Source organism: Mesocricetus auratus, unplaced genomic scaffold, assembly GCF_017639785.1.
Source record: "Mesocricetus auratus isolate SY011 unplaced genomic scaffold, BCM_Maur_2.0 Super-Scaffold_100043, whole genome shotgun sequence".
Classification (NCBI taxonomy): domain Eukaryota; kingdom Metazoa; phylum Chordata; class Mammalia; order Rodentia; family Cricetidae; genus Mesocricetus; species Mesocricetus auratus.
The window spans coordinates 1141804-1157568 of record NW_024429220.1 but is presented as its reverse complement, the minus strand read 5'-3'; the positions used below and the strand labels follow the sequence as shown (position 1 = coordinate 1157568).

Here is a 15765-nt window from a genome sequence, read left to right as displayed (position 1 = left end):
GACCAATTAAGTGAAGCTTGGTTTTAAAAATAAGATCATTCAGAGAGTATGATTCAATGCTGCTTTAATATACTTTAAAATGCCTTTAAGAATGTGAGAACCTTTACCGTATTTTTTCTCTTTCTATTCTTGTATATAAACATGACCAGGAGCATTCTAACTAATTTCCTAGGTTCTGGTACCCAAAATAGAACAGACGTTGGCACTTTGAGGTCAAATTCCTATAACACTGTAAAATCCCATCACTGAATATATTGCAATGTGACCAAAACTATGCAAACAAAAGTACTAATCAACTTAAATGAAGTAATTATTAAAAAAAAAAGGTCCTTACTGCAAAATCTTCCCTCCACTGGTGGGCTGCTTGGACTTTCTCAGCTTCCATAGCCAGGCGCTGAAAAAGAAACAGTACATCTTATGCACACATGACCATGAATACAGGAACAGGGAATTAAGACATAATGCCATGACCTTTGATATTACAATTAACTACGGGGCATGAAAAGCAATAGACAACACTTATTTGTGATTCATAAGTTCTAAGCCACTTGGCAATCTAACCTACTAAAGTTGACTCCACAGCAGTAAGTGATCTACTATTCTTGAATACCAGAAAATTGAAATACCTCCCTTTGTTTTCATCAGGAATGGGTGGTTTCCTTCAGTGACTTATATTTCAAATTTGTAAAATGTTTTAATGACATGCAGACACTATACTGATTGGCATACAAACCTGTTCTTAACACCAGCAAATACTTCAGTCAGTAGAAAGAAAATGATGTTGAAATACTAATGATTATATGGAACATGTTTGGAATTTCCTATTTGCTGGATGTATGCTTCGATGTTTGAAAAATTATTTGAAAGAATGTGAACTGAGAATGCACACATATGTCAGTGACTTATTTCACCTGCTGTATGATAAAGTAAGGAAAAATGTAAGGCTGTTTTATTTCCCTCGGGTAATTTTAAATTGAAATATAGGGGCAGAAATAGCACAAAATTAACAGCAAATACAATAAATACAGATGTATTAAATTCACTAATTAAGAGACAAATAACAGGTTATATTTTAGGAGAATATAAGCCATCTGGTAGTCTGTAGCTTATGTAACAGTTAAGGAATATTTCCTGTTGGCCACTCTTGTCAATGTTATTTTCTGTGCTTTAAGTTTAATACTATATATAATCTGTCCATTTTCCTAAACTATGTGCAACATAATAATATAATAAATATAGTAGAGACTCAGCTCCTTAGTCCTTTGATTTCCTTGTGTGGCTCTGGAATGTGGATGCCTACACAGACACACACACACACACACAACACACACACACACACACAACACATGCATACACTCACACACACACACACACACGATACAAATTTTTATAAGGTAAAGGACATTTGTTGTAAGCATCTGAAAAGTCTTAGAAACCTAACCACAGCAACTTAAATGTCTAAAGACACATAGATTTTGAAGAGTTCAAGTTCAAAAGTTAAATTTTATTTCTCTTTTTGAAATAGAAAATTAGAAACTCATGAAAAATATACTACTCTTATGAGTTTACTCATAAAGAAATAAATGAAACTTTAATCAAGTTTCATAAAAGTCCAAAATACTGACTTTAAGATAGTCTAGGTTATAACTAGCACACTCACTGACTGCTCTTTCTAGTGACAAAAGACCCGAAGGTCATTACTTACAGAAACTGACATGCCTTCTAGACATTGCAAGCCTCTAATTAACTTCCTTTCCAGTCAAGTGACATTTTAAAAGCCAATAATCTACCACGGAATGCCATAGGGAAATTGCACTAAGACTAATAAAACCCCTACCTAATAAAGTTCGAATATTTTATTGTTAGCCAATCCCCAACCATACAGCTGGATAAATGGGTATGTCCTATAACAACAACTTATTTCTAAAGAAAGAAAACATAATTATGGAATGGGTAGCACAGGCTGTAGTGTAGCTTCTTACATAGTAACTGTCTTGAAATTCACTGTGAGGAACCTCTCCTTCATAATAAGCAGCTTGGAAAAACAGGAACTAAAACTATAGGACTCCAATTAGTGGTCAGAAGAAAGGGAACAGAGTCTTATCTCTGGCCTTGAGTGGAGACATGACACTCTGAACTAGCTGGAAGGTCCCAGGCTCGTCCAAACCTTTAATATTGTGATGCCATGTGGTGATCTACAACATTTATGTGCAAGAACCTCCCAATTCAGTTACAAAATAATAACTTGCAAAATAAAGTCTTCTAATATTTTAAGTAATTTTATGATTGTGCAGGGTGGATAGAGCTGTTACCTTATCATGACTGTCAAGCCAAGGGCTCTCTAGCAAAGAGAGAGGACATACCCTATGTCTTCCCACTACAGTCTATCCAATGGGCCTGATAATCACTTGGACAGGAAATAGTATAAAACAGAACTCTGGAAGGCGGTGGAAGGGGGATTGCTGTGAGAGGGGCCAAGAGGGACTATATAGGGAGATTTTGTATCAAAAAAATCCAACATAAACCAAAACCCAGAAACAGTACAAAGCCTGCCTAAAATGTAGGCTGGCACAATGACCACTCTGGCCTTTCGTAACCCTCACCCCTTAAGAGTGTTCCACTATAGTCTATGACATGCCTACCTTCCACACTCTACCCTGAGTATCTTGTGTGTATCCTTTTGATGGAGATCACAAGGACTGGGATGGAGGGGAAGCAAGCATGAAGAACATATTGAACACTAAAAGGCACCTGGCCTGTACGAGCAACTGAATGAGGATCCCCGCCACTGGTCCTCAGCCTTGCTAACCCCGTCTTGCCCTCTTCAGCTGTGTCTTTGCATTACTGACCTCTCATCCCCAGAAAAACAGAACTGACTGACTGGTGTACATTGTTGTGACATGGGTTCAAACAATGTCCTAACAATGAGCATGCAGAACAGACTTCATCCAAATGGGGACGACTCTCCATGACAGGAAGTCCAGGCCACTTACTAGGGCAGCAGTGGCATTTTCCAGAGACTCCGCTTGCTCTCTTCAAGCAAGGACAGTTTCCTTCTTCAGGATGACCTTGCCGAAGCAGAAGGGAGGTGGGCAATGGACAGCTAAACCTCTGTTTGACTAGGACTTCTTAGCTCCACAGACGTCCTTGTCCTTTGCCCCAGTTTTTTTTTTTCTGCTTAAACCAAATGTGCGTGTCAGAACCTGGGAAATGAAGTTGGGGGTCACTGAACCCCTTTATCTGCTTTCTTCCCCACACGGCCACACTGAATAAATTAATAATAAATTAATCTTCTCTATGTCCTTTCCCATCAATCATCATCATCTTTAATTGGCATTCTGAATCTCCTCTACCCGAGTATGTCATTTGGCTCTAAAAATTCCAGTTCCAGTATCTATAAAGAAATGTAAAGCTTGATTCTGCTTAGATTATAACAAAGCAGAGAAGGCCACTTAAATGGCTTTATTTTAAATGTATATGTGAAAGTCGTGTATAAAGAACATGATAGATGTATTTAAAAGCCGCATATCCCGGTGTCCATTAGATCGAAGCTTTAAAATAATAATAACAATAAAAACACCTTAAAGATGATTTCTACAGACTCGGTTTTAACACAGCAGACCGGCCACTGAGCATTCGGTCTCTGAAGCTCAAGCTCATTGTACAATGCAGTTTTAGTGTTGAAGTCATCATCAGACATCCATGGTGTATATGAAGACATTGTAAGATCAACACTAAAACAATGCCAGAAATGGAGGATTTGGGGCTAAATGAAAACCAAAGTGTCAATACAAAATCATAAAATAAGTTTAGGTGCTTTATTTACACAGTCACCCCTCAAAGGGAGGCAGATCATCACCATCAGTAAGGAAGCCTTTGATATGCCGGGGTCTGCAGGGACAAGAACAGAATCAAACCAAGCAGATAGGAAACAGCTTATCAGATGAGAGAAAGGGCAGCTCCCCCAGCGGCCTATTCATCCTTCACAGTGTCCTATCTGCATCTTTTCCACTGGCATTGAATTCTGACACATGACATGAAAGTCAAATAAAAATTAGAGGTATATTGAAAAGGGTCAGTCTATCATTCTCATCAATGATATTCAAATATGTCTTCTCTTACAAACATAGCATTTCCTAAACTTCTAAGTATTCTGCTTCCTAGGCTACAAATTAATTTTAGGCTCACTTTTTTATTTTTGACTTTGAGAACAATCAAAAAATCATAGAGATTTTTAAAAGGTCACTGAAAGCAAAATACAAGGTACAACAGGGCTATTAAGTTAAGACTCCAAGGCCACTGACATTCAGATTCAAATAGGAAGTATTGACCTAAAGAGGCCATTCAAACAAATTCTCATTGTCTGTGGACAATGTAGATCGGGAACTTTCCCTCTAATAAAGGGCAATGAATATAAACAGCAGACTAATTCAAGTAAAATATGCATTTCAGGTGATTGTGATTAATGTTCCTACAGTTAATACCCAATAAGCAATGGCATCTGCTGTACGGTACCCGTATTGACAATCCCATTACCGCTCTAATGAGCTTTACTAATTTTCATTAAAAGGCTCGTAGACCATCAGTATACACATTTGAATGGCCCAACAATACCTTTTGAAAATAGCAAATTAAAGGGAATGAACAGTCTTCCACATTCTGAAGAAAGGTACCCAGGTATTTCATTTGCTTCTGAGGAAGGAGGGGTGTGGCTTCTGATTGTTGTGCAATTTAGTGATGAATTTAAGTGTCTTCAGCATATCAGATATTTGTGAAATTTATATATATTTCTATTTAGGTGTGTGTATACACATACATGTGTGTAGAAATCTATAGAATTTTGCTTCCATTTCAACCTCATCAACACAATGCTATAAAATAGGTTGTTAGATCTACGCTCACTGAAGGTCAACTAAACATATAAATATGAATAAAATGGAGAAAAAGTCTTCAGTGGTTCCTACATTCTTCCTGCAGAAAAGCTCAGATATATAGAAAAATGTTAAAACAGAATTTTAGAAGCTATTTGAGCTAAAAAAAAAAAGCACTGATTTCTTCTTTGAATAATTAAAGGCAATGGAAGCCTGGAATGTATGTCTGCACACAGAGAAGTCATTGTCCTAGTGCCACAGCCACCTTAGATTTCAGGAAGAACGAAACTGCTCAGGCCTTACTCTGGAACAGTGTTGGACTAGGGGGAGTTTGCCAGGTGCAACCAGAATGGCATTCCATCCAGACAAAAAGTTTTTATTAACACTGTAGGGGGCTGAATTATTCCCCCCTCTCTGGGGTGAGAGCAAAGATGTACTTTCAAGAGTTTTTGTTGCTGTTGTTGCTGTCGTATTGTTTTGTTTTAGGAGTGGAAGGTCTTACAGTGTTAGGAAGCAGACTTCATCAATAGGTGCCCTGTCTTCCATGACTGGGGCAAAGCATACTGACTCCAGCTTTGCCACGGGGGTCAATCCTTCTCAGAGTAGGACTGTGGGGTTTGTGGGCCATGCAAAGTGACCATAGCAGGCTCAGGCAGCAGGACGGGTGTAGACGGAGTGGCCTGCTTTGGGGCTGATTATATGGGAAGCCTCTTTCTCAAACAGCAGAAGTGATCATCTTGTAGAAGGGAGTCTGGTCCTGAGGGTGACAGGGATAGAACACCTTGAAGAACCAGCCCTGAGATGACAATAACCAGACCACACTTGGACAGGACTCCTTAATTATGGGTACCAGTTGCTCTCTCACATGATTCTTCCTCTCTTAATCCTAATGGCAGACTTTGTGGGAGCAGTAAGTAAAACTCCTCTCTCTGCTTTTCCCCATTACTGCTCTCTTTGAGATGCCGGGATGGGGATGGATGACTGAGCTGTGCTAGAGACTAGGCCTTTGCTAAGAGATTCAGTGCCAATATTGTGGGTTCAAATATGCTCTTTCAGAAGTACCTTAGTATTGGAATCCATGTGGTTTTATTTTTTCATTATATAAAGCTATAGATAAACTAGTATCTACATAGAACAGAGAATCACCTGTCTCTACCTGTGAAGTGCAGGGGTTAAAGCGATGTCCCACCACAACCAGACTATTTTGTCTCCTTTAGCCGTTGGCTCTTAGAAGCTTGTTCTTTCATAATAAGAGACAGAAAGGAAACTGAGTGGATCTGATGTGAGGGGAAGAGTGAAGGAACTGAGAGGATTAGAGGGAGGGGAAACTGTAATCAAGACACTTTGAATGAGAAAAGACTATTTTTAATGAAAGAGGAAAAGAAAACATGAAAGAGAAAGTAGATCATAGGCCTCCAGCTTTCTCACCTTGTTTTCTAGAGACAGAGAAGGGAACACTCATGTCTGTAGGAAGTGCTGGAGGATTCAACAGACAGGACCACACAACACCCTCATAGATACTTAGTACCACGCTCTATCTTAAAGAAAATGTAACCTTCTCTTTTCAATAAGCATGGTTGACTTAAATTCATATAAACACACAGAACCATCAGAAATTGTTCTTGAGGCTTCTAGCAGTTAATAGTCTCAATATTTCATCATGAAAAACTCATTACCACATATACATATATATATATTGTTTAAATATGTTCCTAAAACATTACTATATCATTAAAAGTCCACTGGAAAAAAGAACCATCTGCAACCAGAGACAAGAGGTTACAGAGTTATGAAATGTGATAGGGGTAACCAAATAAATTAATATCAGTGTATGTCATCATTTGATAAGGGAGTTGTGATATCCAGGCGAATATATATATATACATATATATATATAAAGTATTCCCAAAGAAATGATCTGAGCACAAAACAAAACAATGTGTGCTGCCACAAGACACTGTGGGGGAGTCACAGGGGAAGATTATGAGTTGTAGTTTAGCCTGAATAATATACAGAGATCCTTAAACAAAAATTTAAAGTTATTTTATATGTGTATGTGCTTGATTTTAGAAACAGCACTCATGTTTTGTGAGCTTATCGTCTATAACATATATACTGTATATAATATGCACATATAAAATATAATTCCTGCTAGTAGAAACATGCACATGCATACTATATAGACTATATGATATATAACCTCCACACAGGCGCACACACATCTTGGAGTCACTCTTTGATGGATGCTTTCTGAATGTTTACACTATCCATGCTTTGTCAACTTTTTTCCATTAAATTCCCGTGTAGACCGCAACTTTATCACAAATGTACGTTCCTCAGATGAAATTCAGGAAGGGCTTTGACAGGATAAATGTGCTAAACACAGCAAGCTTTAGAAACAGGTGTTTATATCTGGTTATATATCTCGCTGTGAGCGAGAGTGAAAATATCCAAATACATGGAAACCAATAGTCTGATACTTACTGCCCCGAGCTCCTCATACGGATTATCTCTGGGCCCTAGTACTTCATAAGAGAGATAACGCCCATACCACCTGACGCTTACATTGATCACTACCTCTGAGCTAGGCAATGACTGAACCACCATAATGCAGTGATCTGCATCTCTTGTTCACGTCGTTTGGAATCTATGCTTTTGAAAAGATTCATCTGATAATTGATGTTGCTGATTGTTTTCTCCCTGGTAGGCTGCTCACTGGTTGAATACCAAAGAGAAATACCACCAGTTTCCCAAAGGAAATGATTTCTCTCAGGAGGAACCATCATCCTTCCAAGTGGTGGTTTAGAAGAGACAAAGGAATTCCCTAAAGCCATACACGTGTGACATCTGGTATGCGGCAGTTGCCTGGGGCTGCCAATATCTCTTCTGAAAACCAAGCTGAAGCTGGATCTGGCACTGTTCAGCAGCACCAAAGTCTAAGAGTCCATTGCATCTTCACCATCAGAAGGGGGGCGGGGACGTGAAAGGTGGGGGGGGGCAGGGGGTGGGAAGGTGACATGCACCACTTGTGTACAGTACTTTATGAGACCAGAATAGGGCATGGGATCTCCTGGGACAGGGGTGAGAGATGGTCGTGTGGTGCGTTGTGGTTTCTGGGCTGGTGCTCTTGCTCTCAGGCCCCACATACAGGATGTTTCAGTAAATGTTTAAGATGGCTATTTTCACCGGGTGTTGGTGGCACACGCCCTTAATCCCAGCAGAGGCAGGCAGATCTTTGTGAGTTCGAGGCCGGGCTGGACCGACAGCCTCCAAAACAATACAGAGAAACCCTGTCTTGTAAAACCAAAAAAAAAAAAAAGATGGCTATTTTCTCTACAAAATGTGTGTTTTTTCGTAAATTATTTGATGACTTTATAAACATCTATTTAGCCTTTAAAATACTATGAAATTTATACATTGTTTTACTTCTTGTTTTATAATATAGAAACCTAAAGTATAAGGTGTTCATTTAACTTGTCATTTGTCACACACCTATTCAATGTTAGAGGTCTTTTCATTGATTTCACGGTTACACACAGAGTAAGAAGATGTCACCCCATGACTTAAGCAATCCACTTACAGAAACTAGACTCATGTGTATGCAATCCGTGTTAACAAAATGTTAGAAAGCCTTTGGAATTGACATTATAGGCTTAGTTCTTGAATGGGGAATTGTTCTTTGCTTTCTCTGGCTACACTATATCTTTAAATAAATAATTTGACATTATAACTGAGCTGCATAGAGCTCAGAGCAGTTACCAGCAGGACAAAAGACTAGACTTGCTGAGGAAGTACTCTTGTGTTGATCTCTGCTGTATCCCCCCATACTTATTCATGTGCCACTGAGTTAATGTAACATTTTAAAGAATTAAATGATGATATATTTATTGGGAAATATGCTTAGTGCATAGAAACATACGTTTTGAGGCTATAAGTTCATAGCAGTGTCTGGCATTTCAAAATGTGGTGATAGTGAATGATGGTATTTCTCTGGGCCTAGTCATCAATCTTGATGAACCCTTGAAGTCATTATCTCTGCATTTCCACACACAGTGACTATGAGCTTACTCTATGCCATACAAGGGATAAAACATGGACTGTCTTTGTTTTTTTTTTTTTTTTGTTAAGTGGAAGGAATTCACCTTGATTTAGAGGGCAGAGAGGGCATAGCCTGATGTGTGACATATAGTGAAAAGTTGTGGCATTGTGGAGAACAGGGACCTCTGTTGGTTTCAACGAAATTTACTTAGTGTTTCTCAAAGAGTGCATTTTGACAAATGTCTATGATCTCTAAAACATGCATCCCCGGGAGAGTGTTCTCCAATCTTATGCACCACAATGAGCTTGATTGACAGATGTGACCCACACGTGCATCAGCGAGAAGGCACTCCCATTCAGGGTGATTAGAAGGGCTCACTGGATGGTTCTTTACAGGTGGCCAGGCATGCAGCCGATGTGAAAACTGCATTGGGTTTCTCAATGTTCTGTTCCTTTGCGGAGCTGAAGGACGATGACGTTGATCACCAATTGTGTATCATTTGTTTTCTCGCTGCTTTCCTCAGCAGATGAGAAAGAAGCCTTTACCCTGGCTTCTGTTTTCCCGGAGTCTGCCAATTGCTCAGAGCTAATTGCAACGCTGAGATTAGACTTGAAGTTTGTGGGTAGTTTCGAAAGCAGCTAGTTACTGAATATGACAGATCTATGCTGAAATATATTCGACAGGAGCCAGAAGCCCCATTCCAAGGTTTTATTTTTCATGTGGTCACAAAGAGAAAAATAAGTAATGACTAGCACGATTTCAGCAAGTTTCATTCATATTTTGCACATATTATGGTTGTTGAAATGGTATGTCAGAAAAGAAAAATAGTGTAGTCATTGTGGGGATTTTATTTCACACAGTATGCATTTTAAAATTAGGAAAATATTAAATGAGTTCTTACGCATCCTTACATTTCACCTACACAGATGCATTTGCAGTTTTGCTTAAACCCGTCAATATTAACAATTTATCACATTGATAATTGTCTCTGAAATTCCTTTAAGTAGTTCCAGATGTGCAAAGATATTAGAGTTGACACAGATAGCTAAGCTATACATTTTTTCATCTTTATTTAACTAATCTTTACAAACTTTAATCTTAAAGAAAGCTATCTAAAGACTGTTGCTTCTCAGAGGTCTGGGAGATTTTCTCAATATTGGACATTACTTTACTAAATTTACTTTGGATTGCATTAGCATGCTTTTTAGGTCTTGGACTTTCCCTGACTTAAAAAAATGGGAAATAAAAAAATAGGGTTATATCCTTATGTTTTATGACATTAAACAAAAGTGAAAATGTAGTGACCAGCCCCCCATTTTAGCAGCCATTACAGGCTAACATGTGCTTGCATGACCTTGCCGCTCCTGTCCTGGTCACTAAGGTCAGATGAAGGAACCAATGAGAAGTTAGCTGGTGGGGCTGTGCTTTATGGCTCTGGGTGTGCTTTATGGATTGTGCACAACAGTGACGTGGAGAACATAGCAACCGCCCTGGGTGGGCCGATGAGCCATAACAACCAGTTGACCAATCAACACAGGACAGGTCACCCAAACCTGGAAGCACACCAATCCTGAGACTGTTTCATACCCCTAGACACTCCCCTTACATTGCCTTTAAGGTCCCCGCCTCAAGGTTGCTTGGAGTCTTTCTCCAGCCATCCGCCATGTTAGTGGGGTGAAGGGCGTGAGCTAATGGGGTTAGCTCGTTAAACATCTACAATAAAAGACTTTTTGCTTTTGCATCGAAATGGGTCTCTTGGTAATTTTGGGGTTCAGAATTTGGGCACAACAAAAAGTCTGAAAGAGCTTATTTTAATCTAGTGCAAATAAAGCATAGAAATATGCTATAACACTAGTTGTGAGGTTCAGATTGAGAAGACACAGGAGGACAGAGCAAGGGTGGTGTCTTTGGTGAAATTGATGTGGTTAAGTGGCAGCTTGAGATCATTCAGCTTGCACAGTGCCTGTGTAGAAAGAACAACAGTTTCTTTTTTTTTCTTTTTTTAATATTTTTTTAAAATTAGAAACAAGCTTGTTTTACATGTCAATCCCAGTTCCCTCTCCCTCCCCTCACTATCCTCCATCCCATCCCCCTTTTGCTTCCCAGGGAGGGTGAGGCCTTCCATGGGGGGTCTTCAAAGTCTGTCATATCATTTGGAGCACAGCATAGCCTCTCCCCCATGTGTCTAGGCTGAGAGAGTATCCCTCTATGTGGAATGGGCTCCCAAATCCACTCCTATGCTAGGGGTCTACTACCAGAGGCCCTATAGATTGCCGAGGCCTCCTCACTGACATCCATGTTCATGGGGCCTGGATTAGTCCCATGCTGGCCTCCCGGTCAGCAGTCTGGTGTCTATGAGCTCCCCCTTGTTCAGGTCAGCTGTTTCTGTGGGTTTCAAGAGCCCAGTCTTGAACACTTTCCTCATCACTCCTCCCTCTCTGCAACTGGATCCCAGGGTTTTAGTTCAGTGTTTAGCTGTCAGGGGATATACCATGATCACGAACAATAGTTTCTTAATGGATTGTCTTGTGAGTTGACAAATGAGATTTGTTCTACACACACACACACACACACACACACACAGAGTGAGAAGCACTCAAATATACAAAGCAGCACTTTTTAATTTAAAAAGTATATGATTATTAAGACTATAAAACTCAGAATTTTATTAGCTAGTACTCTCCTATTCAGTTCCAAATTCAGGCACCATGTTGGAAGATATTTTTCCAAGGGAATCTCGTGTGATTTTTATTATGTCAATGAAGACAGAGACTACAGACAGATCCATATCTACTGCCATGCACAAAACTTAAGTCTAAGTGAATCAAAGGCCTCAACATAAATCCAGCCACACTGAACCTCTTAGAAGAGCAAGTGGCTTGAATGAATTGGCACAGGAGACCTTATTTTTGAAAGTATTTATGTAGCAAACTATTTTGGAAGAGAGTTCTTCCCTCCAAAGTGGAGGATGGTCTGGTGTTGTACAGAGAAATAAGGATGAGATTCATGAAGCAAGTTACACAGGTGGGAAGGCAGGCCCATCTGAAAGAACAGTGTTTCCTCAAAGCAACGTAGGGTGGCACATATCTATAAACTGAGCTCTCCCAAAACACATTACCACCATGTGTACACGGGGATAGCTACAAACAGGTGTACACAGGGATCTTTACAAACAGGTGTACACGGGGATTTGTAGGTGTTTCATTGACGCTTCAGGGCTCTAAAAATAATTATTGATATTTAGAACACCTCATTATCAAAAGTAGATTTTCTTTCATGAATGTTTAAGTGTAAACTTACATATGTAAGTGTGATACTAAGGATAATGAACGAAAGTTGGTTAATGGGAAAGGTAAGTTAAAAAAATCCATCAGATTCATTTTATATCTATGACCATTAAGGACCATTTATTCTCTCATATAATTTTCCTTTCAACAATTTTTTATCCATAAAGTCTTTACCATCATATTTCCCTTGTCACAAATTAAGAGTTATAAAAGAGGCTGAATCACTAGCTACCAACTTCAACGGCAGGATGGCTTCACAGTCTTTCACTGGGCCTCAATTGCTTTTAAATAAATGTTTGAGCTAGTCAACGAATGGATATAAGACACAGAAAGGAAAAGAAATGTCAGAGAGTACTCCTTCATCTATACTAAATACAGCTCTCAAACTGGTGTCCATTTTTAGTTACAGTCTTGTCTAGAATTTGTCCATTGAAGACTGCAGGAAATAGCAAATCACATCTAAAAGTTCAGCATATGGAGGACACAAGCCTGAGCTTCTTCACTTGTACAATGGAGCCAGGAAGAACAACTTCAGAAATTTTAAAGGAAATAAAAGACATTTGAGCCAAATAATCTAAAACAATGTCTCAGCCACACTAGCCATTTTTAATTAACAGTGGTCATCATAAAGCGACAAAAGGGATGTATTTCACTAAAGGTGTCAGAAAAGAAAGGTATGTCTAAGTCCTTGAAAGGCAACTCCCATGTTTTACATTATCTTAAATGAGGATTTATCATCAATCTTGCTCTTTCTACTTTATACTCATCCATTTGCCTTCTATCAAAGGTGATTTATGCCATTTCAGGCTACCCTGGCTTGTAAACTATTTATCATTCCTGCCTTGTTATCTCAATTTCGTTTTGCATTTAAATAATTTGCCTAAGAGCTTAGTTCACACACCAGCTGCCAATTCAGTAGCAGGCTGTCTTAGAGAAAGTAAAGGGATACTCCACACTTGGCATGGTTTCAGTTTTGCTCATGTTGCTATGGAAACACCCCTCTTCCTATCAATCTATTGGAGAAGTAATTGAATCATATCCTATGGAAGATGCAAGTGTGCCATATGCATATCTAACTCTAGGGGGTCAGAAGATCACAACCACCAGTCCATCAAGATCAGACTTGTCAAATATGGAGCTCACTACTTTGCTGTTGTTGTTGAAGCATCAGAATCATTATTCACTAAGCTGAAAAAGATGTCATTCTCATTTTCCTCTTTTCTGAGAACAATTTTTTTCAAATGCTGAAAATTTTTAGTATCCCCTTAGCTTTGTTTTACTTGAGCAATACTATTATTATTCCTTTTCTTCTCAGCTAAATTTTAGCAGTTTCAGTGAAAGCTTCCATTAAATTACAAATCCGCTTAATAGTCTTATGATTATTCTATAATTTCATGCTCACACCACTTTAGATGTGAGACTTCTCGGCAGAGAGAAAATTTAAAGCACTTGGCTCTCAAATACATCATTCAAAAGCCTTCTTTTGTGTCTTCTAAAGAAAACTGGCATGAAACAATACAACTGACAAGTTAATAAAACCAGGTGTTAAAATGTGCTTCTTTCTATAGTCTATAAAATTTCTTTCACATAGATTACCTCAGTTGCGCATAAAACAAAGATAAAAACAAGGGCTCAGATCTTCCAAATGCTAAGCCTTTACCAAGTAATTTACAGATGATATTCATGAAAATTTATTAAGACAGTAATAGATAATACACTCTTGCACAGATAATAGTAGACAATAGACAGTTCAAGCTCCCATAAATAACTAAGTGGCAGTCCTGTTGGGATTGGAGAGAAGCAACCTATTATAGAGCGCTGGCCTCTGCCATGTGAAGAAAAAAGTGTATCCACAATAGCACTGAAGCACAGAATAATAAACACAAATAATTTATGTTTACTCAACATACAGCACAAGGGAACTCTAGATGCTTATCAAGCACCTAGTAAAAATTTGAGTCTTGTTTAGCATTTATTCATTTTTGTCTTAATCTTCTAAAATAGTTCACCAAAATAATCTTAATTGGAATTTTCTTCAGACAATTAATCAACCTCAAAAGTGCAAATATTTTTTTGTTTTTTTTTGAAATTTTTTCAATTTTTTTTATTTTAAATAGCTTGTTTTACATGTCAATCCCAGTTCCCTCTCCCTCCCCTCCTCCCGCACTCCCCTTTCCCCCCACCCTCCCACCCTATTGCCAAATCCTTGCACATAGGGGATATCAGAGTCTGTCATTTTACTCTGGGTAGGGTCCAGGCACTCCCCTAAGAGTCCAGGCTGAGAGAGCATCCCTCTTTGTGCTATAGGCACACGAAGACTTTTTGTATATCATCCTGTGACTGATGGAAGCAGAGGCAAACACACAATCACTGAACTGAACCCAAGGAACCCAGTGACAGAGAGAGAGGAGTGATGAGCAAATTGGCAAAGAATGGGCTGGCAAAACCAGCAGAGACAGCTGATCTGAACAGGGGAGAGCTCTTGGATCCCAGACTGACAGTGGGGAGGCCAGCATGGGACTGATCTGGACCCCCCAAATGTGAGTGTCAGCGAAAAGTGCAAATATTTTTAATAAAAATTGTCTGTTTTGAACAGATATCAAATTTCTAGTTTTCATTATTTCCTAATGAACATAACTTCTTACACAGCCATTGCATTGGGAGGAAAAATAACCTAGAAATTGTGTGAAATATACAGATGTGTGTGCAAGGCATATATAAACACTATGTCACAGTACAGAAAGAAATCTGCTTATTTGGACATACTATATCCCCCTAGTCAGTGTTCAAGGACCAAATGCTTAAAAGCATTCAGGATGCTGAAAAGAAAGTATTAAAAATTATGTCACCAAATCTTTTTAAGTGCTTGAAATTAAAGACAATGCTACTGTGATATATTTTACAAAGCATTTAGTCTATCTATAAGCATGGAAAATGTAAACTGATCTATGTTCACCTAACATAAGCAACAGAAGTGAGAACAGTACATCTCAACATGTTTATAATAATTATAATGATCTGTTCATATCCTCAATTATTATATCATAAAAGACCAAAATATATTCATATATAGGTAAACAAAATAAGAACAATGATGAAAATTGTCAACATTTCTAAGGAAATAGTAGAGATTCATAAACAGAATATAATTTGTTGAATCAGTTAAAACAATTACTATGCTTTTACTGATATAGTAATTGTAATGTGAGTTTTCTGGCCTGGCAGGTCCTGCCACTACCCTTGGAGCCCCCAAATAAGCACACAAAGATATGCATTAATTATAAAGCTGTTGTCCATTGGCTATGGTTTCTTATTGAGTATCTTTCACTTAATCGTTAACCCATAACTACTAATTCATGTATTTCCATTTGGTTTTAGTTTAACAGGAATGCTAGACCTACAATTCCTTTGCCTGCTACATCTCCAAAGAGAAAAGAAGAGAAGAAAAGAGAAGCAAAGAGAAGAGAAGAGATGAGAAGAGAGCGATTTCCTGTTTGTCCCTGCTTATATATACTGTTACCGCCCAGCATATCACTCCCTGCTTGTTTGTACAGACCTCCAGACCTCT

General features: G+C 38.6%; 1 protein-coding gene across 6 annotated transcripts in view; it reads right to left on the bottom strand.

Moving 5' to 3' along the window:
• Cacna2d1 (calcium voltage-gated channel auxiliary subunit alpha2delta 1) overlaps positions 1-15765 on the bottom strand; it is a 410041-nt gene that overhangs the window by 196587 nt on the left and 197689 nt on the right. For all 6 annotated transcript variants that reach the window (XM_040735177.1, XM_040735179.1, XM_040735180.1 and 3 more), the window contains exon 4: positions 335-394. In XM_040735177.1, the coding sequence (XP_040591111.1) occupies positions 335-394 (60 nt within the window). The remainder of the gene's footprint in view (positions 1-334; positions 395-15765) is intronic.